General features: G+C 51.4%; 1 protein-coding gene across 1 annotated transcript; it reads left to right on the forward strand.

Annotated features, from left to right (window-relative positions):
• Window positions 1-1698: 1698 nt before the first annotated feature.
• On the forward strand, window positions 1699-27068 carry NOVA2 (NOVA alternative splicing regulator 2). The gene is made up of 4 exons (XM_059904781.1): window positions 1699-1817; window positions 10640-10783; window positions 15974-16140; window positions 25621-27068. The coding sequence occupies exons 1-4, from the start codon at window positions 1733-1735 to the stop codon at window positions 26701-26703; spliced, it is 1479 nt and encodes a 492-aa protein (XP_059760764.1). The 5' UTR covers window positions 1699-1732; the 3' UTR covers window positions 26704-27068.

The following is a 27068-nucleotide window of genomic DNA, read 5'->3' on the forward strand; positions in this document are numbered from 1 at the left end:
ACTCTCCCCATCCTGGGGACCTGAGAGCGTGGCAAGGGAGGGACAGTAGTGGGATGGAGCAGAGGGAGGGGCCCCCCAGCTGCCACAATTACCCCCATTCAGGCCCCCTCTGAGCCTAATCTTGCATCTGGCTGACCTAGGAAGGAAAAAGAATCCTTGGAGACCAGAAATCCAGGGAGAAGAAAATTCATGTATCAGACAAAATTAAATATTAGCAATGATCCATTCTAAGGAAGGGGCCCCTACTTCCAGTGACTTTGGGCTCTGAAATTAAGCTTGGCCTATGTTTGAAACCCAGTTTTCCCTCTGTCTACCTATACAACCTTGGACAAGCCACACTGCATATCCTGGGCCTCCATCTGTCATCTGAAAATCAGGTTTTCTTAATGACATGAATAGTAATACTTACTCTTTAAGGGCCAAGACTGTTTTGTTCCCTGTTGTATCCCAGTGTTTGGGACAGTGCCTGGCACTTTGTAGGTTCATAAGTGCCATTGACTGAATTGAGTGTTAGTTGGGTGCTAGGCTCAAGCACTACATTTTGTAAGTCAGGTGTTCATTGAACTCAATCCCCTAAGCCCTTGCAGTAACTCTGTGTCGATTCTTCAAGGGATAGATGAAAGATTTGAGGAGCAATTTCCCAGCTGTCGGGGGTGGGAGACATGTGAAGTGGGATTTCTTTTAGCAACCCAGTGATGTCAAGTGGCTGAGGCTCAGTTTCCTCATCTGTAAAACGGGGGTAACTGGAGTACCTCACAGAGTCGGTTGCTCTAGGAATTAAATGTGATAATGTTTGTGAAGTGCTTACTTAGAAGCGGACCTGGCACATGGTAAGTACTTGTTCAATAAACGCTCATTACAGGCGAGGGGTGGGGAAGGTGTGGAGGAGCCCAGGGTCCTTACTGCAGCCTGGGGTAGCCTGGTCCCTCTCGTAGCTGCGGGGAGGGGGCGTGGTCAACTCAGGGGGCGTGGTCCAGGATTCAAGGACAGGCCAATGGGGCGTCGAAGGGCGTGGCCCTGACCTGCATGGGCGTGACCTTGCGCGGGTGGGAGGGGCCAGGCCGCTGTGGGAGCCTCCGGGAAGAAGATGCTCGGGCCAGCAGCCACCGCCAGCCCAGCCACCGCTGCCGCCCGCGCTCGCCGCCCCCCGGGTCCCCACTAGCGGCCGCCTCCGCCTCCCATCTCCGGCCCCGTTCCTCCGGCCCCCCGCCCCGGGCAGGGTCTGGGGGGCTAGGCCCTCTGCCCCGGGGAGCAAAGAAGGGGGTCCCGTCCCCCCAAGTGGCGCGGCCAGTCCCCGGCCTCCGTAATCTTGAGAGAGACCCCACCCCTCAGTTCTCTCTGGGCCCTATCCGAGACCCCCTTTTCCTTCCCGTCCCGCTCACATCCGCTCTCCAGGCTCTGTCAGCCCCCCAGAAGCAGCTCCCTCCCTCCTCCCCTCTCCGGGGTTCCCCCTCCCCCATCCCTCCGCCACCGCCCCCTCCCCCTCCCACATCCCCTTCCCTCCCCCTCCCTCTCCCCCGTCCCCCGCCCCCCCCCCACCATGAGGATGATGGCCGCCGGCGCGGTGCACGGCCTCTTCACGGCCTCCGCGGCCCCGCAGCCGCCGCCGCCCCCGCCGCCGCCGCCGCCGCAACCCCAGCCTCCCCAGCAGCCGTCGCCGCCGCCACAGCAGCCGCCGCCGCCGCCGCCGCAGCCGCCGCAGCAGCAGCAGCCGCCGCCCCAGGCCCCCCCCATGGAGCCCGAGGCCCCGGATTCCCGCAAGAGGCCCCTCGAAACGCCCCCCGAGGTGGTCTGCACCAAGCGCAGCAACACGGGAGGTGAGAAAGGGCTGAGGCTCCGGGGGGGGGGGGGGAGCGGGCAGGGGGCCGCGCCTTTCTCTAGCCTCCTCCCCCCCCAAATGGCAGGTGCAAGGGCTCTGGGGAGGGGAAGGGCGCCCCTCCCTAGACTGGGGAACGGAGAGGGGAGTTGGGGAGGGAACAGGACCCCTTCTCCGTCTCGCCGCGGCCCTGGGCTGGGAGCTTTGTCTGCGTTGAGAGGGCTTGGGGGGGAGGGGGTGGTAAGTGTCCTTGGGGGCGCGCAAAGGATGGGGGGCGTGGGTGCCTCCGAGCGGGTGTCTCTGTGTCCTTGAGGGGTGTGTGATGTGACCCTTTCGGGGCAGGGGTGTTCCCGGGCTGGCGTGTCCTGGCGGGGGGAGGGGAAGGAGCTGAGGAGGCCTGTGGACCCGGAGCTTCCCAGCCTCCCTCCCTGGGGATGTCCTGAGCAAGGGTTGTCCCGGGGGGAGGCATGTGTGGGCCATGGGCGGGATTTTGCGTGGGGACAAGCTAGGTGGGTGTGTTGGGTGACATGGAGGAAAGGGTGGGTGTGTAAAGCTCAGAGAATGTGTGGCTGGGACAGGTGTGTGTGTGTGTTCGTGTGTGCGTGTGAGCCCTGTAAGGCCTGGATGTGTGACATTAGGGATCATGGATATGACAGAAAGGAGGGTGTGTGTGTGTGTGTGTGTGTGTGTGTGTGTGTATAAGAGATGAGAGGGGCTGGGCTCCGTGTTTGAGACCCTCATAGGGGTATATGTGACAAGTGTGTGCATGTCACTCCAGAGGGGACTGTGGCAGAGTGTGACACATGAGTGAGAGGGTGTGTGTGACATGCAAGGGGGTGTGTGTGGGCTGCCGAATGGGCCGGCTCTGGGTGTGAGCCATGAGAGGCTGTGTGGATCAGAGGATGGCAGTTCAGTGTGTGTGACACAGGCGTGTCCCGGGTGGGGTGGGACCAGGAGAAGCTGATGAGGGTATATGACAAGAAAAGAGTGTGGGCGTGACTCCAGAGAGGCTGTGGCTGGGTGTGACACACGGAGGTGTGCAACGGTGACATCAGAGGGGGTGTGTGCAACAAGGGAAGGTGGGTGTATGACAGGGGAGAGACTGGGGCTCTGTGGTGAAATTCACGAGGGTGTGTAACAAGGAAAGGGAAGGATGGGGGCCCATGTGACAGGGAGCAGGAACGTGTGCATGCGACACCCAAGGGGTGGGAAAAGGGAAGGTGTGTGTGTGACACCCAAGTGTGTGTATATGTGTAACAGGGGGCTGTGTGTGAAATGGTTGGTGTGGGGATGATTCTGTGTGTGTATGACAAGGGAGTGTGTGTGTGTGTTTGTGTGATGGCTGCATGTTTGACAACACAGAAGGGGTGTGTGTGTAAGACAAGAGGGACCCTCACTGTGTGTGTGTGAAGAGGTATGTGTACCAGAGAATAAAAGCCAAGCTGGGAACTCTAGGTGTATGTCTACCCGTGAGGTAGGGTTTGTCAGGGGACTCAGAGCCCAGCCCGTTAGCTCCCTGGAAGGAGGGAGACCCCAGAGCAGACAAGCCCCTCCCAGCGGTCACCTTGGCCAAAATCTCCGCTTCCTCTGGCCTTTTCCTCCGGATGGGAAAGGGATGGCCTCGGCCAGAGCGCACTCTTCCCACTCTATCAGGCATTGTAGTGGGTGGGGTGGGGACCTCCCACCTCCTCTCCTTGGATGAACAGGAGCCGAGTCTCTTCCTCCCATCCCAGCCCCCTGCCACCCCTGGCCAGGTGCGATAGGAAATGGGGGAACCCCTGGCTGCCTGTGAGGGTGTCCAGCAGAAATTGGAGGAAAGGGAAGTTGGGGGAGGGGTGGGAGGGAGTTTCCTGTCCTTCTTCCTGCTCCCCCGCCCCCAGCACACACATGAATGTGTCCCTGCCACATCCTTGCCTCCTTCCTGCCTCACTGCCATTCCCAGTCCCAGGAAGGGTCGGGTACCCAGGCGGTCCCTGAACCCAGCCTGGAGGTCCAGCCCCACCCCTGCTGGGGGGGAGGGGAGGAGGTCTCATCCTTCTCTTAAAGGGGCTGAGATGCTCAAAATCTGAGCACGCAGAGCAGAGCAGCACCACCTAACTGTGACGCTGCCAGGACGGTCAGGTCCAGGTGCTTGGCACCTACTACGAGTCAGGCTCTGAGATACGGGTTAATGTCCCAGTACAAGCCTCCGGGGAGATGATTTGAGCTGCTTTTTCAGATGAGGAAAACTGAGGCTTAGCGAAATGAAGCCACTAGCCCGGACTCACACAGCTCATAAGTGGGGAAGCTGGGATCTCTCCAGCCCTGGGCTGCCTGCCTCCAGAGCTCATGTGCTCGGCCACTGTGCATCCTGCCTCCTTCAGCTGTGGGGAAACTAGGGTGAGCCCTTAGGGACCCTCTCCTCCAGACTCTTCCCAGGGGAAACTGAGGCCCAGAGATGCGAAAGGACAGTCCTCCATTTGCAGAAAGCCTCAGGGGCAGAGCTGGGCAACCGTCCAGGACTTTCGTCTCAAAATTGACGGCTCCTTCCAATAATATTTTCATGTCTGTGGGACACTGGGTCAACCTCACGCCTTTTCTGGGCTTCAGCGTCACCATCTGCCAAATGGGGAAATAACAATAGTTACAGATGATAGCAGCTACCAGTATTCTTGCTTACTGCCTTACATGCAATATTTCATTTAATTCTCCCAACTTTCTATGATGTGATACTACTACTAACAAATAAATAATAATAATAAATTATAACAATGGCTGACAGTTATGGTGCCACAGTGCACCAAAAGTATTAGGGAAAACACTGGGCACGGACCGATCATTTAATAATCCTTACAGTCTGATTATGTTACCCATCTTACAGGTGACACACTGAGGCACAGAGAGGTTAATTAACTTGCCCAAGGTCAGTCAGCTAATAAGAGGCAGGGCCAGGATTTGAACTCAGGAGGCTGGCTCCATTGGATGGGTAGACTCTATAGTGAACCCCAGTTTCAGGCAAGCAAACCAAGGCTCAGAGGGGTAAGGGACTTTCTAGGGTGTCACAGCAAGTCGTGCCAGCCTGGGCAGATTGAACTCCTACCCATGGTGCCAGCCTAGGGGCTGATAGAGGAGACGGTGGCTGTTGCAACTGGCTTCTGGGCATTGTGACTGGCAGGCAGACACCGTTGGGAAGGAGACGAGGCGCTAAGGACAGGAGGGCTTGAATGAAGGGGTTGGATGGAAACTCCAGTTGGGAACTCGCTGGAGAAACAAATAATCCCAGTCTGGTGGCACGGTAACAAAGAGTGTCTCCCTTGAGTACAGATGATAACTCTTTTTTCTTTCTTTGGCCACGCCGTGTGGCTTGCGGGATCTCAGCTCCCTGACCAGTGAAAACGTCCAGTCCTAACCACTGGACCTCCAGGGAATCCCCACAGACGATAACTCTTCAGGTGCTACTAGAATGGCCCCCATACTCCTGACTGTATTCCCACCTCTGTCAGCCCCATGTACACAGAAACAGCAACTCCCCACCGCACACACACACCGCACACCCCAAATGTAGCTTACACCAGCCAGACCTTGCTCCCAAGATCCTCGATCGTTAACACAAAGTCAGTATCACCCAGGTTAAGAGCCCTAGAATGAGAGCTTCCAGGGTTCATCTCATCGCTGTCATGTGCTTGGTGTGGGACCCTCGGGTGAGTTCTTTCACTGCTCTGAGCCCCAGTGTCCTCATCTGGAAAATGGGAACTGTTAAGATGCACCTCCACCTCTCCAGGCTGTTGTGTGGGTTCAGTGAGATTGTATGTGAAGCACACGGCATCAGGCCTGGCAGATAGTAAGCACTCAATAAACAATAGCTATTATTATTACTATTATTATCATCATTATTATTGCTACGGAGAATGTCACATTCCTGATTTACCATCCAATGGTGATTCGCCCCAAGGAAATCATACCCCATCCACCTGTCTCTCACTTGGAGGCAATGTCACAACTCAAAGACAGTTGTATTACATTTCTCACACAGACAGGCAACACCGTCATTCACAGGAAGATGTCACCCATCCAACATCCCATCCCTCCTCAGGGGTCCCACTCCCAACCACACCCCTGCCATCTTGTCTTCCACCAGCGACATCCTCACAAACTCCCAACGACAATATCAACATCCCACCCCAGCCTCCTCATACCTCCACAGGACACACCGATGCTTCCACCCCCCGACCTCCAGACAAGAGCAGGTGCCATGAGTACAACACTCCAACTTTGGTTCCCCCCGAAATATACTGTCACCAAAACAATACCTCTGCCGCATCCAATTCTGCCCCCTCTCCCGGATCCAAACCACCTTTCGGGATCAACTCTCGGTATAAAGTGCCACTCTTCCCATAGCACCCCAAATCTTCTGGGTAGGTTAACATTATTTATGGAGGTAGGGGAGTATTGGTTACTTTTTGGAAACCTTTATACGCATTCCTGAGGAGGTTGGACACAAAAGGGAAGGGGAGACCAGAGACTCAGAATGACTAGAAAGTGGGAAGGCAGCTTGATCCCAAGGTGGAAATATTGAAATCGCAGCAGAGGGGAACCAGGAGCGCTGAAGTTGGCATCTTCATTTGCTGTCCTGTGTAGAGGGAGCTGCCTGGACCCCAAAGGAAAAGCGAAGGGAAGGGTGGGTGGGTGGAAAGTTCTGGCATCTAGATTTTGCTTTGGTAGAAGAAAGTACTTTTTCACAGGCAGAGCCTTGGTTTTTCAAACAGGGTGGGATGTGTGAGGTCTGGGGACTCCGGGTTTAGCTGAGGTCACGTGTCTGCCCTTTGCTACAAGGCAGGCTGGCAGATAAAGGCCTGACTTCTTCCTGGAGGAGGTGGGCTTCCCACGGTGGGAGATGCAGAAGATTCTGAAGAAGAGCAGAGCAGACTGTGGGCTGCCATGGGGACTCCTGGGGCTTAGAGTTCTGAGCTTCTACAGGCGAGAGGTCTCAGCTGGTCACTCTCTGTAGGACCCTGGCCTCTGAGGAGGGGCCTCCAAACTTCCACTAGTCTGATATAAGGACTGCCAAGCGCCCACAAGTTTGTCCACGGACAAACTTTTTTGGAGGATCATTTTTAGTTTATATCAGTGTGCTTTGGGAGGAAAAAATATAACCAGCCCTTCAAACTCGGACTATTAGCAATGATTTTTTAAATGTCCTCTTTAAATAGATGCATTTACATTTTAAGAGGGAGTGGACTTAAAGGGCATGGACTGTCTGTCTTGTTCCCTGCTATGTCCCCAGGATCTAAAACAAGGCCTGGCACGTAGCAGATGCTCAGGAAGGATTTGTTGGAACGAGGGAGGGAAGAGGGAGAGAAGAAGCAAAGAAATAATAGTACAGGGGGATACAACAAGGGCCAAATTCAGGAAGAGAGTTACAGAGATGCTGGGAGGGTGAGTGGAAGCAGAGCCTCGTGTCTATCAGTGAGAAGACATTCCTCCTCCAAAAAGCAGGGAGAAGCCTGGGGAAAGGTGATGAAGGAAGTGGGGTCTCCCCTCCTCCTATTTCCTAACAAAACCCCAAACCTTGGAGGCTCATTTCCCCATTTACCAGTAAGTCTCTCTGACATAGAGCACTTACTGTGTACCAGACACTGTGATAAGAACTTTACCTGTGTTCATGAAATAGGTAATATTAATAACGATGATGATGATATCTGACATTTCTCAAGTGGTCTGTGTGCCTGAGACCCTCCTAAGTACTGTACAGTTTAGCATTTCATTAATGATAATAACTCCAGGAACTAGCGCTCTCCTGTCCCCATTTTACAGATGAGAAAACAGAGGCCCAAAGAGGTGAGGAGACTCGCCCAAGGCCACACAACCCATCAGTGGCAAAAGTTGTACTCAGTCTAGGGCTGTTTCTGCCATTTCATTCGGAGATTCTCAGACAAAACCTGAGGAAGTGTGAAGGAGGGGAGTGGGGGGCGTCCCCAGTTTTCTTCCGAGCAGACGATTACCTTCCATCTTCAAGAGGGAAGCTGGGGAAGTGGCTCTGGCTGGAGAAAAGATGGGGAATGAAATCAAAGAAGGAAAGAGGACGGAGTTCTAGTGAGAACACCTTCCCATCTTTCTGAACCTTCCAAAGATGGAGAACTGGCCCCCCATCTCTGTGTCAGGTTGAGGGGCAGGGCTGGCAAGGGGCCACCTCTGTGAGTCCAGGGAAGGAAGTAATTTGGGGGGGGGGGGTGTCAGGATGATTGATGGAAAGGCACCCTGGGGGGCTAATTACCTAATAGGCTTAGTGGTCTGATTAGGCAAGTTTAAGAGGATTGCCTTGGGCTAAAGGAAACCCCTTAATTCTGGATCCCTCCCCATGCCTGCAAAGCCACATCCAGCCCTCATACCTCCATCTTCACACATCAGGGAACCCAGAACTTTCAATCTTAAGGGACCAGGTGGAGATGGGCATGACTCCCAGACCCCCAGTCCTGCCCCCACTTTTATTTTAAATTTTAAAATTTTTGGCCGCACGGGGCGGCATGCGGGATCTTAGTTCCCCCACCAGGGATCAAACCCGCAGCCCCTGCAGTGGAAGCGCAGAGTCTTAACCACTGGACCGCCAGGGAAGTCCCACCCTGCCCCCACTTTCCACAGAGCAGTTTCTCTTTTATCTGCTCTGGATGTTGGAGTTTCACGGGAGACATTGAAAATAGCTTTCCTTTGCTTAAAAGAAAAAGTTGAAAAACCAGTGGGGGATGATGGCCTAAGACCTTAAGCTTTGGAAGCAAAATGGCCTGGCTCATCCCTTCCTTTTCCCAGTGTTTATTGCATGCCTACCAAGCGCTGGGCGCTGCATGAGTCCATGGACACAAGGGCAAGCTTCAGTGACGTGGCCCACACTGGATGACTGTGGTACATCGTTCCGAAGGCATGAGACAGAGGGATACTTCCCCTCCTCAGGGTTCCAGGAAAGCTTCCAAGAAGGGACATTTGAGGGGGCACCTGAAGGACAAGAGTAATTCACTGAGGGAGGGGAGTTCCAGGCAAAGAGAATGTGCAAAGGCCCTGAGGTAGGAGGGAGGAGGGAAGTTTGAGGAACAAAAAGGAAAATGTGTCTAGTGCACCTGGAGGAAGATGAGGGTGTGCGGCTGGAAATGTGGACGGGGCCAAATCACAAAGTAACTTAGACTCAGAAAGTTCCCGAATGTCTACCCTGGGGGCGACAGTTTGGTTAGAAGGTGGGAAAGGTTAGGCACTTGCCTTGAGACTGCATTAACAAAGGGCTTTACACGTGACCAAGAAAACTGGTCCATAACAAAGAATGACCAAAGCCCCATAAAGGGTCCCTGGTGCCACTTCACCACCTCTAGGTCTTTGAGTCTGTCCTGAAGCACATTGGTCTTTAGCCACCAGCAGGGGAAAGTGTTAAGCATGGGTGGGCGAAAAATGAATCAGAGTTGCATTTGAATCTCAACCTAGCAACTGTCTTGGTGCCCTTGGGCCGGTACCTTCACAGCTCTGTGCCGCTCTGTGCCTAAGTTTCTCCTTATGTAAAAATGGAGCTCATTCTACCCACCTCAGTGGGCGGTTGTGAGGAATGGATGAGATCAAGCTGGCAAAGCACTCAGCAGAGCACCGGGTCAGCAGTGAGTGTTAGAACCTTTCCGGAGTCCAGCCCTCCTCTCCCCTCCCCCTTCGCTGCTTCCACCAGTCAGACCACCATCACTTCCTGCCTGGACCATTGCAGTTGCCTCTTGCTCTTCCACCCATGCTTGTCACAGTCTGCTCACCTCATGGGCATCAGAGGGATCTTCTTAAAATCTATGACAGATCACATCCCTCCTCTGCTCAGAGCCTTCCCGTAGCTCTCATCTCACTTGGAATAAAAACCACCTTGGTCCACAAGCCTGAACACTCCACCACTATCTCCAACCCTCTCAGCCCTCATTTCCTCTGACTCTCCTCCTCCCTCACTCAGCCCCAGCAACACTGGCCACCTCTCTCTCACTCAAACAACGCAGGCATAACCCCATCCCAGGGCCTTTGCACTTGCTCTTCTTCCACATAGCCCCATAGTTCTGTTCCCTCCTCCACAGCCTGGAAACAGTGTATCATAATGGTTCAGAGTATGGACTCTGGAGCCAGGTGGGGTTCAGATCTCAGCCCTGCCACCTACTAGCTATGTGAACGGGAGCAATTTCTTCACCTTTGTTTACTTATCTGTAGAATGGGTTTTTTTAAAGTACCTCCCTCATAGCATCAGTGTGAAAATGAAAAAAACTCGTATTTGTAAATTACTTGGAACAGAGTCTAGCGCATATTAGGTGCTATAGAAATGTTTGATGAACAAAGAATGCCGCATTCTTGGGGAAGGCTTTCCTGGCCATCGGATCTGACAATGCAGCACCTACACTCCCCTTCCTCTTTCCTGCCTCTTTTTGTTTTCTTAGAACTTACCACCATCCGACAACGTAAAACACACTGTCTGTCTCCCCCCTCTAGAAGAGTGTAGCTCTGTGAGCTCTTGGCTGAATCACCAAAACTCTTTTGGCCTTATTTGCCTTATTTGCGAAATCAGGGAGCTTTGTCTGTTTTCTTCATGGCTGTTTCACTAGAACGGTGCCAAGCACGTAGCAGGTGCTCAGGAATTATTTGTGGAATGAATGAATAAATGAGCGAATGAAGATCATGACGTGTTTTATTTTCCTACTGCTATTCTCTTGGTCATTGCTCCTCTGTGTTACTACTGTGATCCCAGTGGTTTCCTAGCCCAGCCCATGCCAGTGCCTCCCTGGAGGTACCGTCCAAAGGTGAAGACCCCTCTCCCCTGACTCCCCTCCCCTCTGTGTGCCCCTGCAGAGGAAGGCGAATACTTCCTGAAGGTGCTGATCCCCAGCTACGCGGCGGGCTCCATCATTGGCAAGGGCGGGCAGACCATCGTGCAGCTGCAGAAGGAGACGGGAGCTACCATCAAGCTCTCCAAGTCCAAAGACTTCTATCCGGGTGAGCCCCAGCCCAGCCCTCTTCCTCTGGCCTCCCATCCCTCCCACCTGGGCCCTCTAGGAGGGAGAAGGGCTGCCCTAGGGGCAGTGAGAGTGGTAGGGGGCCTCCCCTCCCCCTAAGGGGACAGAGCTGCCCTCGGCCCCAGGGGCCAGGCCTGAGCAGATGGGGGTGGGGGCAGGGCAAGACAATAGGGCTGCTGCATATTCATGAGCTCATTTGCATGATGTGCTGGCAGATGTGCCCCTTCCCACACACCTGCCCCTTTGGGTCAGTTGGAGGAGCTGGGGTGGGGGGCCAAGGAGGCAGGTGTTAGGGTGTCCCTCAGGGCTTGGGGGGCCAGCCATGCATGTTACATAGACCCTCACTCTTTCCCTTTGGATTCCTCTGTCACCCCATCTTGCCCCAATCTGAGTCGCACTGGTTTTCCATCTGTGTCATTCTTTATGTGTCTCTCATTCTGTTTCTGACTTTCCCATCTCTTGTTCCCTTAGGCTCCATTCCCATCGGCTTCTCTCTGTCTCCTCCTGCTCTGCTTTCTGCTCTGTCTCTCTGGTTCCGTCTGGACATCCCCCATCTCTGTTCTCTTAGCCTCCCAGCCAGTCTGTGTGTCTTGGCTTTTTCCTCTTCCTCCCCTCCTCTTCCCTTCCCTTTCTGTCTTCCCATCTCTCTCCCCATCTTTTCCTTTTCCCCCACCTCTCTTATTCTCACATATTTCTCTCTCTTCCTCTCCCAACTCTCTCTGTTCAGTCACCCATTCAACCAGTAGTTGGTAGCGCCCCTCAATGGGGTCATTCTTTGCCGGCGTTGCCCCTCATTTCTTTCTGCCCCTGCTTGCCCATCTCTCCCTTTACATTTCTCTTTTTCTCCTAAGTCTCAGCTCCCTCGTGTTTTTTTTCTTCCCCTCTCTCCAAAATCAACCCCTTTTCTGCCTCTCCTCCAGCTCTATCGCCCTTCCTTCAATCATAAATTTTTCCAGGCCCCTCCACTCTCTGTAATCTCCCTCAATATCTCTCACCCCTTCATATATCCCTCCCAAGACCTATGCCTGAGTTTTGACATCTAGGAATCCAGGGAAGGCCCCCTGAACTGCATCTCTGGTCCAGTGCTGGTTCTAGTTCATCCTTAATCCCCTTGGATTTTTTAGGTCAAACACCAGAGCTGGAGCCGAGGGTCAGGACAAATTCATATTCTCTCTCTCTCTCTCTTTCTCTGTGTGTCTCTCTTTCTCTCTCTCTCTCCTCCCTCCACCCCCTACCTCCCATCTCACTAAGCAGCTTTGGCAAGAGGTTTAGAGAACAGTCCAGGGAACCTGGCACAACCCCCTTTTCTCTTCCTCCCTGGCCCAGTTTCCCCCTCACTCCTCTAGCCCACAAGATATGGATGAGACCTCTGCTTGGGACTTTCATCCAAGGACACTTGGTTCCTTGCCCCTGGATCACATTCTGTGACATAACACATGTCATTCCCTCTCAACTCAGTGACACATCCCACTGGCCAGGCAGCCTAGAACCCCAGAGGATGGGACAGTCATTGCCTCTCTCCTGGGCCAAACACTGTTCAAACAAGCAGCGTGAGCCAGCATCTCTCCCCAGCCCCTGGATGTGCAGCCAGCCCCGCTCCCCACCCCCGAATTGGAACTTCCAGATCATACAGCATATGCTGGCTCCTGGCTCAGAGATGCAGGGCACAGCTCCCTACATCCTGGTCTTGTCCCTAGGACTTCCCAGGACCCACAGGAACATAAGAAATGGAGATGCTACTGCTCAAGCATGTGTTCCTCTGCTCCTGGCTGATACCTTTCATTCATTCATTCAACATATATTCTCTGAGCATCTTCTCTATGCCAGCACCGTACCGGACCGGGATGGGGACATAAGCACTGACTGTGACACCCCAGCCTAGCCCTCCCGGATCTCACATCCCAGTAAGGGGGATAAACCGAACACCATTGATGACCTAGAGTGGTCAGGGCTGGGACAGGGAAACCCAGAAGATGGAGGGAGCCCCAGACAGGGCACCCGACCCAGCCTGAGGAGATCAGGAAGGGCTTCCTGGAGGAGGAGACCAGAATAATAAGAGTGAGCTAGGTAAGGAGCAGTGAAGGGTGCTTCAGGGAGATGGAAGAGCATCTTCAAAGCCTGGGGGTAGGGGTTAGTTTGTTCAGTGTGGCTGGTGAAAGGACAGGTGAAAACTGATAATAGAGAAATTGAAAGGGTCCTCTGGGCCTAGTTGGTTCTGTCACACACACACACACACACACACACACATACACACATACACACTGATGTGTCTACTCCATGAAACAAAAACCTACCTGGCCTTTACCCAAAGGGAGGGGTAGAACACCCAAAGGGTGTCCCCTCCTTGATACAGAAACCCCAAGCCCCAGATTCAATCCCTTCAGGTCATACATGGAGAAACTTAGACCCAGAGGAGGCAGGTACCTGCCCAAAGCCACACAGTCTTCCGTGTAGCTCACCAGACATTCTAGTGATTCTAAAACTCCTCCTGATTTTGAGGAGCTGCCTGAAGCCCTGGACCCTAGCCCCAGAAGAAAAACGGACACATACACTTTTTAAATTTTTTTAGTGATTATAACATCTCTGCAGCCAAGTGCAAAATCTTAAGTGACTACTTAATAAATTCATACATATTCTTTTTTACCATCAAAAATACAAAAGCAGAATTGCAGTCATTGTATGCCTCTCCCCACCACACACACACACTCTCCACGCACCCCAAATTTAGCCCAGGGTGGCTCAGTGGTTAAAAGCCCAGACTCTGAAGCCAGACACCTGGGTTCAAAACCCTGATCTTTCACTACTGGCTGAGTGAACTTGGACAAATCCCAGACCTCTGTGCCTTAGTGTCCTTAGCAGCAAATCAAGAATAATAATATTGCCTGCCTCATGTATTAAAGTGAACAAATACATATAAAGTGCTTAGAATGATGCCTGGTGATTGGTGTTATGTAAGCACCAGCTGTTATTATTAGATATTCTTTCAGGGTTTAACTGAGTCTCCCGAAGCCCCTGCGGACCCTGGTGAAGAACTACAAGTCTGTGAGATCACAGACTCCCTGAGCTGGAAGGAAGCCTCCCAGAGATGGAGAGCTGGGCCACTTCAGTCAGGCTCTCCCTGGGGCCACCCCACCCCCCAGTTCCCACCCTGACCCACACCCTTTCCTATTTACACCCAGACGGAGGCAGCCTGCACGCTGACTCACGCTTGGCTCAGACCAAGCCATTGTTCTGGGGTGGAGGGGAGTAAGAGGAGGAACAGCGGCCCAAAGGAGATGGGGGATGTCGTCTACACCAGTGACCCAAGACAGTGACACTCAGACACATGGCGAGACTCGCTTGCCAGGCTGAGGGATGGCAAGCAAGGGGTCAGGGTGGTAACACTAGCGTGCCACACTGGAATGCCCACAGGACGCCGGACACTCACCCCCACGTGTCCCAGACACACAGGCACACGGAGCCTGGCGCACACTCAGGACCTTTTCCAGACCCAGGGAGTCTACTGGCCCTGCAGACAGAGTCCCACCCAGGAAGAGACACACACACACACACCCCACACACCTAATATGTCCAAATCAGCCGGGCACTCACAGCTTCACCCCGGCCAGGCTTGGTGGAGTCTTCTTTGTCTGGCTGTAATTCAGACACTCAGACACACACACAAATACATCAGTCCTCCAAACAGTCTTACATACTGACCCCTGGGGCTGCCTGTTGGTCTCTTTCTCTTCCTCATGTTCACACACATCAGTCACAGAGTCTTGCCTGTTTCCTATACACGCACCCTTACACATATACGTGCATTCCACGTACCACTCATCCAAGTAGTCTTTGAACACCTAGGGGTGTCTGGATATCTCTTTCCTTTACACACACACACACACACACACACACACACAGAGAGTCATACAATCTCCAAGTGCTATACATTCATCATACAGCCTCAGTGCCACTTCCTGGGATTCTTTGTTTCTTATTCTCAAACCCTCGGGCACACCCAGCTCAGTCTCACAAATAGTGTACATAACCTTGAACAGCACAGCGACACCCAAAGTCTTTCCCCCCACACAAGAGTACACACAAACGTCTTTACTGGAATCACTGTGTCACACAGTCTGTTTATATCTGTGTCTCTCCTGCTCTTTCTTTTACACACACACACACACACACACACACATAAAGATAATTGAGCCAGTCTTGCCCAAGTATACACATGCACACACACACCACTCACCCAAACAGCCTCACAGATGTACTCACACTGGTCAGTCAGTGTTACCCAGAGTCTCTCTCCCATATACATGTATCCCAGCATCACCCAGAATTAGTGTCTCTTCTCCCTGCTGCCCACCCCCAATACACACATACACATAGTAAGGATGCCCAGGTCAGAACCACAGCCAATATCTGGAGAATCGCCAGCAAAGGCACCCACCTCACCCTGCTTTCTCCATCCCCCTGTCTCCACTCTTCCATGAGTTGCCTTTGCCCCACTCTGCTCTCCCCTCTCCACAGCCTTGCCCTCCCCCACCCCTCAGCCCTCCATCTGGTGGGTCCAGGCAGGCACTCAGGCCTCTCTGCTGTCTCCCCCATCCCCCAGCCCTTCCCCATCCTCTCCAAAAGCCCAGAGGCCATCGCTGCAGGCTTTCAGGGGTTGCCATGGCAACGGGGCCTCATCCCTAGTCCCCCTGGGGGTGGGCTGAGGACCCGGCCAGCCACACCGATAAGGGGGTTCCAGTTACTGTGGCAACCATTGCAGGCCTGAGCTCTCGGCTTCTAGAAGGTGGGGAGGGGGGAGTGAGTGAATGGTTGCCAAAGCAACCGAGAGAGCCAGCAAGGACTGGGAAGAGGCAGCTGAGCCCTGTCTCCCTTGCCCAGGGCTGCTGTGGGCATAGCAAAGTACTTAAGCATCATTCTTCCATCCTCTGGGGTTGTTTTAAGGGAGGGAGAGGAAGTGCAGATAATAAAACAGGGATTCCACTCATTCTCCCAGCTACCCATCATGGTCTGGGAGCCCATGCCAGCTTGCCCAGGCTTACCAAGTGACCTGGGGCCAGTGAGGTCCACTCTCTGGACCTCAGTCTTCTCCTTCCATTAAGTGGGGCCTGTTTCTCAAGAATGCTCCCCTTCCTGTCTGATGAGTGTGCCCTCTCTCTTCTTTGCTCAACAGGAACCACAGAGCGAGTATGCCTGGTACAGGGCACAGCAGAGGCCTTGAATGCTGTGCACAGCTTTATTGCCGAGAAGGTCCGAGAAATCCCACAAGCGATGACCAAGCCCGAGGTGGTCAATATCCTTCAACCCCAAACCACAATGAATCCTGACAGAGCCAAGCAGGTTAGCAGGGGCAGAGGCTGAGTTTCTGTAAAGCTGGTGGGGTTTGAGAGAAAACACTTCTTCCACGTCACTGGATTGCGATGGGGGCTCAATGGGATAATGGCTATAAAGCATTTACCAGTCAGATACATGGTAGTGGTTAGTATTATTGTTAGAGAGTCAGCCTAAGGACTCCAGACCTCTTAGAGTGATCTGATTCAGAAAGAGAGTGAAGGTCTGGGAGAATCTGGCCCAGACCCCCTTACTTATTCCTCCTTCCTAGGATTCTCCAGATCCTCTTCTCTCTTCCCCATCTTCCCATTGTCTCTCAAAACCACCTGCTTCCCACTTCCTGTTCTCACCGGAAGTAACCTCAGTGACACCCCCATCCATAGGCAGAAAATTTTAGAAACAGCCTCCGGTACTCCCTCTCTCCATTAATTACTGAATAGGACTAGCCACCATTTTGGGGAAAAGGTGTTTCATTGGGCGGGGGCGGGTCCCTCTCCTACACAGCCCTCTCAAGGAGGGATGGAAGGAGGAGGGCAGAGCGTCTCTGTTGCCTCAGTTACCGGGAAGCCGTGGTGTAGGGGAGTGGCAAGGAGCTGACCGATCGCTTCCTGGGCCTCTCCCGTTGCCAAGACCACCATGCACACCGGGCAGGTGGGCTTGCTGCAAAGCCCCTGGCAGCACGGTCCTGACTGCGTAGAGGGCCAAGGAGGAAGAGAGCACGGGCTTGGCTGCAGTAAACTCCCCGTTTTCTCTCCCCTTCTCCGCTCCCGTATACATGTGCCCACGATGCACAGGGGCGAGATGACCCGGGCAGGCGGACAGGCCACTTGTGAGGGTTCCTTAACGTCTGCCTAAAAGCAAAGACAAGAGAGAGGGCCTCGGTAAAAGGAAGCTGGAATTCCCTGGAATTCTTTTTGCCCTGAGGTGGGGGAGACCACGGGTCTGAGTTTCTCTGAGCTCGTGAGGAAACAGTGGGCAGAAAACTCTGGAAGAATGCTTCGGAGCGGAGCGTTCCCCCCAAAGACTGCGGGCTTGGGGCTTGGAGCGCGGCTGCTGTCCTTGGTGCTGAAGCAGCTCTGCTCCTCGCGCCCTGCCAGGCCTCTCCCAAATCCCTTTCCACCAGCAGGCCACAGCTTACCCACCACAGTTTACAGGGAGGCGAGGACATTGCCTCTTCCCTCCGCCTTGGTCGTGGCCACTAGGGGCTCAGGGTTCATCAAGAGTTTGTACATGTTGCAGGGAAAACGGGGTCAGCACCATCTGTGCCCGAGCCTGCCTCTCCACCACCTAAGCCACAGGAACTGTGAAATAGCGGAGTCGAAAGGTTACAGAACCAGGACTTTTTCCTCTGCCTTATTACTCCGGGGCTCCAAAGAATGAGAGAGAAAATGGCTGAAGGCTCAGGCTCTGGAATCAGATGTTGAGTTGAATTTTCCTCTGAGACTTCTTACCTGTGTGACCTTAAGCAGGTGACTTGATTTCTCCACGTAAAATGAGATTTATTATGGTACCTACTTAAGGGTGGTGGCTAGTGGTCATTAACGTTTGAAAAGCACTTATCATGTATGCCTAATGCATAGAAAGTTCTCAAACAATGTTCGCCGTTGTCGTTACTATGGGATTTTTGAGTCAGGAGGCAGGTCTATTCCCTTTCTGCCTTGGACTTGCTGTGTTGCTCTGTGTCTTTTTCCCTTCTGTATGCCTCAGTTTCCCTTTCTTTTCAGTGGGGAAGCTGGGCCAAACCAGGGCTTATAAATTGAAATGCCTCCAGGATTCAGAAAGGGAACATAAAGGATTGAGGACTGCGGACTCAACATAGAGATATCATGCCATCCCTAAAGGGGGCAGCTGCTATTCAGCTTCACTTGATTCTTGCCATTTGGGAATGGGGACAGAGTATTACCGCATCTTCCCCATTTTTCCAGAGAAGTCAAAAATATTTTAAATGAACTGATTTTTCAATGTTGGCTCAGTTTTTAAAACACTGTGTGGCTGTGGGCTGGCTATGGGCTGACCATCACCAGTTTGCCACCTCTGGGCTAGACCGGTGATTCTCAGCCCTGACTGGTATCTGAGTCATCTGGGTAGCTTAAAAACACAGATTCCTGAGTTGTGGCCTGGAGCCACTGAATCAGAGTTTCCGGGGAGAAGGCATGGGGATCTGAACGTGGACTCTGGCCTGGGATCAGATTCTGGCCCTACTGGTCACTATCTGTGTGACCTTAAGCAAGTTACTTAACCTCTCTGTGCCTCCGTTTTCCAATCTATAAAGTGTGATAATAACAGTACCTACCTTGTAGGGTTGTTGCTAAACTTACGTAAGTTACTATATGAAAGTATTTAGAAAAGTGCCTGGCACGTGGTAAGCACTGTTAACGGCTGCTGCTGTTAATTGTTGTTGTTGTTATTATTATTTTTAAATCTCCAGATTGGCAAACCTCTGAGGCAGATGGTCTCTGAGGTCTTTCTGGCTCTAAGACACCTACAATTCTATGGCTCTGAGATTCCAAGATTCTAGACATGTATTATTCTAACAGTCTACTGTTCTAACATCTAAGATTCTGTAGAACTGCATGTGCAGATGTAAGCTGCTGTGGTCTTGCAATCTGGGCCTATCACGAAGGCAGCTACTGTTTTCTGAGGGCTTCCCATGTGCCAGGCACTAAGGGATCATTTTAGTCATTGAATATTCTCCATAATTGTATAGAGTAGCTGTGGTTATGTCAATGTCAGAGATGAGGAAACGGAAGCACAGAGAGGTGAAGTCATTTGCTTTCACCATTTCTTGGCGAACACAGTTCCTTGGATGAAAAGGTTCCATCCTTCCCCCATTGCTCTGAAATGCTGTATCACATACTAAATACCTCTTTACCCTTAGGCCTGGTTTTGTACATTTTTCTGTTCTATCCCCTTGACTTGTCAGACTTCTTTTTTTCCAATGATTTCTTTAAAATAACAGCTGTATTGAGATATAATTCACATACCGTAAAGTTCACCATTTTAAAGTGTGTAATTCAGTGGTTTCAGTATATTCACAAAGTTGTGCATTGATCACCACTATCTAATTCTAAAACATTTTCACCACCCCAAAAAAAGCCCCATAGCCATTAACAGTAATTTTCCATTCCCCCAGTGCCTCTGCCCCAGCCCCTTCCCACCATTAATCTACTTTTAGTGTCTATGGATTTCCCTATTCTGAATAGTTTATATAGATTGAATGATATTTCTGTGGCATTTTGAGTCTGGCTTCTTTCCCTTAGCATAATGTCTTCAAGATTCATCCATACTGGGAATTCCCTGGCAGTCCAGTGGTTAGGACTCCACGCTTTCACTGCTGAGGACACAGGCTCAGTCCCTGGTCAGGGAACTAAGATCCCCACAAGCCGCGTGATGCGGCCAAAAAAAAATTTTTTTTAAAGATTCATCCATACTGTAGCGTATAACAAAACTTCATTCCTTTTTATGGCCAAATAATATTTCACTGTATGGATATACCACATTTTGTCTATTCATCAATCGATAGAAATTTGGGGTGTTTCTACTTTTTAGCTATTATGGATAATGCTGCTAATGAACATATGTGTGGATGTATGTTTTCAGTTCTCTTGGGTATATACCTAGGGTGGCATTTGTAGGTCATGTGATAAATCTACGTTTAACTTTTTGAAGAACCGCCAGACTGTTTTCCAAAGTGGCTGTACCACAGATGTGGGATTTAAATCCAGGTCCGCCCATGGGGATAACAATGACAACCACCATTTCATGTGTACCCACTATGGGCACATATTAATTGCCTGCTCTCATGGCATCCAATGCTTGGCACATAGTAGGTGCTCAGCACATGTTGCTTGTTTGAATGAATGGGTGATGACGTGCCCATGGGGACCAAGCAGAAACATGACTGAGGGGAGGTAGTCTGGTATAACCTGGCAGAGGTAGGCACTATGTGTCATCTGAAGGGCAGCCATACTCAGTTCTGGCTAATTGTGGCCACGCTTGAATTTCAAGCTCATCATTTCATGCGTGATCTCTATTAGACCTCACAGTAATCCTATGGAAGAGGTATGAATATCCCCATTTTATGGAAGAGAAAACTGAGTTTCCAAAAGATTAGGTCCCTTGCCCAGAACCAGCGGCGGAGCCAGGATCTGAACCTGAGCAGGTGCCTCCAGAGTCCAGGGCAGCTTGTCAGGGATTTGTGTGAAACGGACTGCAAACTGGTAGTCTGGCTGCTACACAGTGGTTCCTAGACATTTTGAAGTGGTTACCAACATTTAAAAACTAGGACGCTTCACATTTTAAAAGTCAGAATTGCCAGTTAATCTATAAAACTTGTATCAGGCTGAATTTGAATATCACACACACACAGAGACCACCACCACCACCACCAGGTGAGATGCACCTGGCTGCCTCCACCCAGCCCCATTCCTGCTTGGTCCTTTGGGCATTTCATCATCCATCCTTTCATCCATCCATTCATTCACCCACTCTTGGCTGAGTATGTGCCAGGCATTCCTCTAGGCACTGAGAACCCAGCAGTAAACAATACAGACACAAATCTCTACCCTTGCGGATCTTAAATTCTTCCCTGGAGAATCAGAAAATAAGTAAATAAATAAAATGTATAGGATGTCAGAGAGTGAAAAGTATTATGAAGAAAAGACAGAGAAAAAGGAAAGGAAGTATTGGGGCCTTTTTTTCTCTTAACTTTTTATTTGGAAAATGTTTAAAGAACGTTACAGTGAACTCCCTATACACTGCACTTAGATTCACCAATTGTTAACACATGTTTTATCTGTACACAGACACACACACACACACACACACACACACATGTTGGTTTTTTGTTTGTTTTTTTGTTGATCTATTTGAAAGTAAATTGTAGATCTCATGACTCTTCACCTCTAAATACTTCAGTGTGTATCTCCCAAGAACAAGGAGAGTCTCCTATGTTATTATATTACTATTATCACACCTATAAAAATTAACACTGAATTCATAATATTATTTAATAAAAAGTCCATATTCAGATTACCCCAAAATATCTTTTATATCTATAAAGTATTTTTTATTAAAGATTCAGTCAATGTTCATGCGTTGCATTTGGTTGTTATACCTCCTTAGTCTCTTTTAATCTAGCATAGTCTAGGATATATTTTTGAAGGTAGAGCCAACAGAATTGCTGATTGGATGTTGAGTGTAAAGGAAAGAAAGGACTCCTAAGGGTTGGGACTGAGTAGTGGAAGGATGCATTTCCATATGCTGAAATGAGGAACACCATGGCAGAAACACATCTGAGGAGGAAGATGAGGAGTTCCATTTTGGATTTTAAGTTTGAGGTGTCCACTCAACATCATACTAGAGATGTGAGGTTAGCAGTTGTGAGTCTGGAGGTATCCATGCTGGAGATGTAAAATAAACACAGACAAGCTTTGATAATCAGGTGGTCAGGGAAGGCCTTTCTGGGGAGGTGCATTTGTGCAGTGAATGAAGAGAGGGGCGAGCCGTCTTTTCTGGGGAAAAGCATTCCAGGTGAGGGAACAGCAGGTGCAAAGTCCCTGAGTCTGGGCAGAGCTTGGCAAGTTGGAGGAACAGCAGGGAGTCTGGTGTGTCTGCAGTGGAGTCAGCAAGAGGGAGGGAAGAGTGAAGTCAGGGAGATCAACAGGGAACAGAGCATGTCAGAGCAGTGGTTCTCAGCCCTGTTTGCTTGTTTGAAGGGAACCAATGTCCCCTTTCTCCTACAAATATTTTCCTATGCCCACTTTACTCTCTGAAATTATATATATAATATGTCTGTTTGTATAAATAAAAAACATATCTGGGGCTTCCCTGGTGGCACAGTGGTTAAGAATCCGCCTGCCAATGCAGGGGACACGGGTTTGATCCCTGGTCCGGGAAGATCCCACATGCCGCAGAGCAACTAAGCCTGTGTGCCACAACTACTGAGCCTACGCTCTAGAGCTCGTGAGCCACAACTGCTGAGCCCACGTGCTACAACTACTGAAGCCCACGCGCCTAGAGCCTGTGCTCCACAACAAGAGAAGCCACCACAGTGAGAAGCCTGCGCCCCTCAAGGAAGAGTAGCCCCGGTTCGCCGCAACTAGAGAAAGCCCGCGCAGCAACGAAGACCCAACGCAGACAAAAATAAATAAATAAATAAATTTATTTTTTAAAAAATCTACATCTATAAGATTTCTTAAAATTTATTTATTTTATTTATTTATTTTTGGCTGCGTTGGGTCTTCGTTGCTGCGCAGGCTTTCTCTAGTTGCGGCGAGCTGGGGCTTCTCATTGGGGAGCACAGGCTCTAGGCGCGTGAGCTTCAGTAGTTGTGGCTCGCAGGCTCTAGAGCTTAGGCTCAGTAGTTGTGGCGCACGGGCTTAGTTGCTCCGTGGCATGTGGGATCTTCCCGGACCAGGGCTCGAACCTGTTGTCCCCTGCATTGGCAGGCAGATTCCTAACCACTGCGCCACCAGGGAAGCCCTATATTTTAACAATTTTATTGAGATATAATTCACATAAATACATTTGACCCATTTAAAGTGTGCAGTTCAATGGCTTTATTATATTCAGAGTCCGGCATCCATCACCGCAATCAATTTTAGAATATTTCATTTCCTCAAAAGGAAACCTTGATCCCCTTAGCTAGCACCCCTCAATCCTCCCAGCTCTCCCCACCCCAGCCCTAAGCCACCACTAATCTACTTTGTCTCTATAGATTTGCCTATTCTGAACGTTCATATAAATGGAATTATACAATATGTGGTCTGTTGTGCCTTACTTCGTTCACGCAGCATAATATTTTCTAGGCTCATCCATGTTGCAGCATGCATCAATCCTTCATTCATTTAAATTGACTGCCAAATAATATTCCATTGTACGGATGTACATTTTCTATATCCCATAAGACTTTCAAATAAAGGAGAGATGAAAGGAAGGTTATTTGTTATAAAATAAGGTGAATTTTAATATGTAAATACTCAGCCAGGGCCACAGTAGAATAAATAATGAAATAGTCAGCTGCTCACACCTAATGTGGCCTGAGTGAGACAGAGCGTAGTATTGGAGACTTAAATGATACAGGTGGCATTACTACTGAGGTCATGGTTTTCTTTTTTTTAATTGAAGTATAGTTGATTTACAGTGTTGTGTTAATTTCTGCTGTACAGCAAAGTGATTCAGTTATACATATATATATACATTCCCTTTTATAGTCTTTTCCATTATGGTTTATGACAGGATATTGAATATAGTTCCCTGTGCTATACAGTAGGACCTTTTTGTTTATCCATTCTATATATAATAGCTTGCATGATGTCATGGTTTTCTAAAATGATGAACGACTCTTGGTAAAATTCAGAACAAAATAAAGTACAATCTTCCCTTGATTTACCAATAGTTACATCCCTGGAAATTTCAGTAGATCTTAAAACCGTGCAAAAGAAAAAAATACTTGGTACTTACACGTATCATGGGGCTCAGTTCTGGCTGCGAGATTTATAAGCAGACTTCTCGCCAACATGAACGTCCAGGGGGACATTCAAAAGTTGTACAGGACCTGGGACTGTTCTTCATTGTGAGGAACTGACTCACATTACGGGGTGCAAACATCCCTGACCCTGCCCACTGAATGCCCGCATCTGCCCCCAGTCATTGCAGACAACCAAAACCACTCCCACAATTTTCCTAACACCCCCAGGGTCTGGCTTGGGGGTGGAAAGGAGAGGCAGAGATGAAAGCTTCAGAGGGTAGAATCCACAGGTCTGAGGGGACGTGAGAAGGATTGAGAAGGAGGAATTTGTGTGTAAAAATGCTCTTGGAGATGTGAAAGGAGACATTTGGTTTTGAAATATCCCCACTGGAATCAGGATTGATACGGGGGCTTCCCTGGTGGCACAGTGGTTAAGAATCCGCCTGCCAATGCAGGGGACATGGGTTCGAGCCCTGGTCCGGGAAGATCCCACATGCCGCGGAGCAACTAAGCCCGTGCACCACAACTACTGAGCCTGCGCTCTACAGTCTGCATGCCACAACTACTGCGCCCACGTGCCACAGCTACTGAAGCCCGCGCACCTAGAGCCTGTGCTCCGCAACAAGAGAAGTCATGGCAATGAGAAGCCCACGCACCGCAACGAAGAGTAGCACCCGCTCGCCGCAACTAAAAGAAAGCCCGCGCACAGCGACGAGGACCCAAAGCAGCCAAAACTAAAAAATAAATAAATTTATTAAAAAAAGATCCGATTTGTAGCTGCAAAGGATGGGCTGCTCTACAACTGAGAAGGGGGACCCTCATATGTAAGTGACCAATTTTCTCCATCTTCTCTGATGTAAGCTTTTTTTAATCATCATTTTGTAGATAAGACAACTATATTAGATTGCTAGAGCTGTCATAACAAAGTACCACGAACTGGGTGGCTTAAACAACAGAAACTCATTTTCTCACAATTCTGGAGGCTAGAAATCTGAACTCAAGGCATCGGCAGTGCTGGTTTCTTCTGAGGCCTCTGTCCTTGGCTTGTAGATAGCCACTGTCTCTCTGTCGTTTTTTTGCGGGGCGGGGGGCCCGCGCCGCACAGCTTGCGAGATCTCAGTTCCCTGACCAGCGATTGAACCTGGGCCACGGCAGTGAAAGCCTGGAATCCTAACCACTAGGCCACCAGGGAGCTCCCCCTCTCTGTCTTCACATGGTCCTCCCCCTGTGTGTGTCTGTGTCCTAATCTCCTCTTCTTATAAGGACACCAACCATATTGGATTAGGGTCCACCCTAATGACCTCACTTAACCTTAAATGCCTCTTTAAAGACCCTATCTCCATACACAATCATATTCTGAGGTATTAGGGGTTATGACTTCACCATGTGAATTGGGGTGGGAGGGGACAGCAATTCAGCTCATAACAACAATGAAGAGCTTAAGCGAGGTGACCATGTCATAAGGTGGAAAGCACAATGGAGCAGGAATCCACGAGGCTGGATTTCAGTTCCTTCGCTGTCTGGGTGACCTTGGGGCAAGTCCCTTCACCTCTTAGGCCTCAAGTGGCTCATCTGCAAAGTGAGACTAATGATGCCTTTTCTGGGGCTGAGAGTCGGAGTACTTAATGATATAGAAGGACATGGGCACCAATGCAAGATCGGAGAGGGGTCCTGGAGGGCTCCCACTGGGTTAGTCATTCAGCTTCTAGGTGCCAGATGGAAGGGAGGTCCCAGATGGAGGGGAGGTCCCAGGGGTCCCAGGAACCGGGTGGCTGAGAGGCTACTAAGGAGAGATGGAGTACTAGCTCCTTTTTTTTTTAACCAATGAATATGGAAATATTTCAATATTTCTAACCAGTAGAATCATACTGGTGCATATCAAGGGGGCGTGCTGGGCCTGATTTTGGACATTTGAGAGCCGGGATGGGAAATGACTTGAGATGGCAAGTCTTAGACTAATGTTGCCCTTCAGTCTCCGATTACCCCCCTAAAGACCCTCCCTCTGGCTCCCCACGCAGGCCAAGCTGATCGTCCCCAACAGCACGGCGGGCCTGATCATCGGCAAGGGGGGCGCGACAGTGAAAGCCGTGATGGAACAGTCAGGTGCTTGGGTGCAGCTGTCCCAGAAGCCGGAGGGCATCAACCTGCAGGAGCGCGTGGTGACGGTCAGCGGCGAACCGGAGCAGGTGCACAAGGCCGTGAGCGCCATCGTGCAGAAGGTACAGGAAGATCCCCAGAGCAGCAGCTGCCTGAATATCAGCTACGCCAACGTGGCTGGCCCTGTGGCCAACTCCAACCCCACCGGCTCGCCATACGCCAGCCCCGCTGATGTGCTGCCCGCCGCTGCCGCTGCCTCGGCCGCTGCCGCCTCTGGCCTGCTGGGCCCGGCGGGGTTGGCGGGCGTGGGAGCCTTTCCTGCCGCCCTGCCCGCCTTCTCGGGCACCGACCTGCTGGCCATCAGCACGGCGCTTAACACGCTGGCCAGTTACGGCTACAACACCAACTCCCTCGGCCTGGGCCTCAACTCAGCCGCAGCCTCTGGGGTCCTGGCCGCCGTGGCCGCCGGTGCCAACCCTGCCGCCGCCGCCGCTGCCAATCTCCTGGCATCCTACGCCGGTGAAGCAGGGGCCGGGCCAGCCGGCGGAGCTGCTCCACCTCCACCCCCGCCGCCTGGAGCCCTGGGGTCCTTCGCCTTGGCCGCGGCCGCCAACGGCTACCTCGGGGCCGGGGCGGGCGGCGGGGCGGGCGGAGGGGGTGGCCCGCTGGTGGCCGCTGCGGCCGCAGCGGGGGCGGCTGGGGGCTTCCTGACGGCGGAGAAGTTGGCGGCTGAGAGTGCCAAGGAGCTGGTGGAGATTGCGGTGCCTGAGAACCTGGTGGGAGCCATCCTGGGCAAGGGGGGCAAGACGTTGGTGGAGTACCAGGAGCTGACAGGCGCCCGCATCCAGATCTCCAAGAAGGGAGAGTTCCTGCCAGGCACGCGGAACCGGCGGGTCACCATCACGGGCAGCCCCGCGGCCACGCAAGCCGCTCAATACCTCATCAGCCAGCGGGTCACCTACGAGCAGGGAGTGAGGGCCTCAAACCCCCAGAAAGTGGGATGAGGCCTGTGGTGTGTGCTCCCACCCGGCTCCTGTCCCTCCTTTTCCTCCTCCTCCTCCTCCCCCTCCCCCTCCCCCTCCCCTGCCCCCCAACTCCTGACCTCAGCTCGGTAGAGTCCTGCTCCTCTTGGGATGGGGCTGGGGTAGGCCTGACTGCACCCCCCCTTTCTGGTAGTCATAGGCAGGATTGAGTGATGGCTGGGGATGGGGCCCAGAAGCTCCCTCCCCAGCCCTGAACTGACCCCTTCTTCCTTCCTCCCTATGCTTGACTGGGCCTGACCCTCCTCTCCCAGGGCCCAGGTCTGTGTGATATCTGTATATATTGCATTTTGTTGATTTTAATAGAAAACAAAGCGTTATTTTCTCTT

The sequence above is a fragment of the Balaenoptera ricei genome, chromosome 19 (genome assembly GCF_028023285.1).
Source record: "Balaenoptera ricei isolate mBalRic1 chromosome 19, mBalRic1.hap2, whole genome shotgun sequence".
NCBI lineage: Eukaryota > Metazoa > Chordata > Mammalia > Artiodactyla > Balaenopteridae > Balaenoptera > Balaenoptera ricei.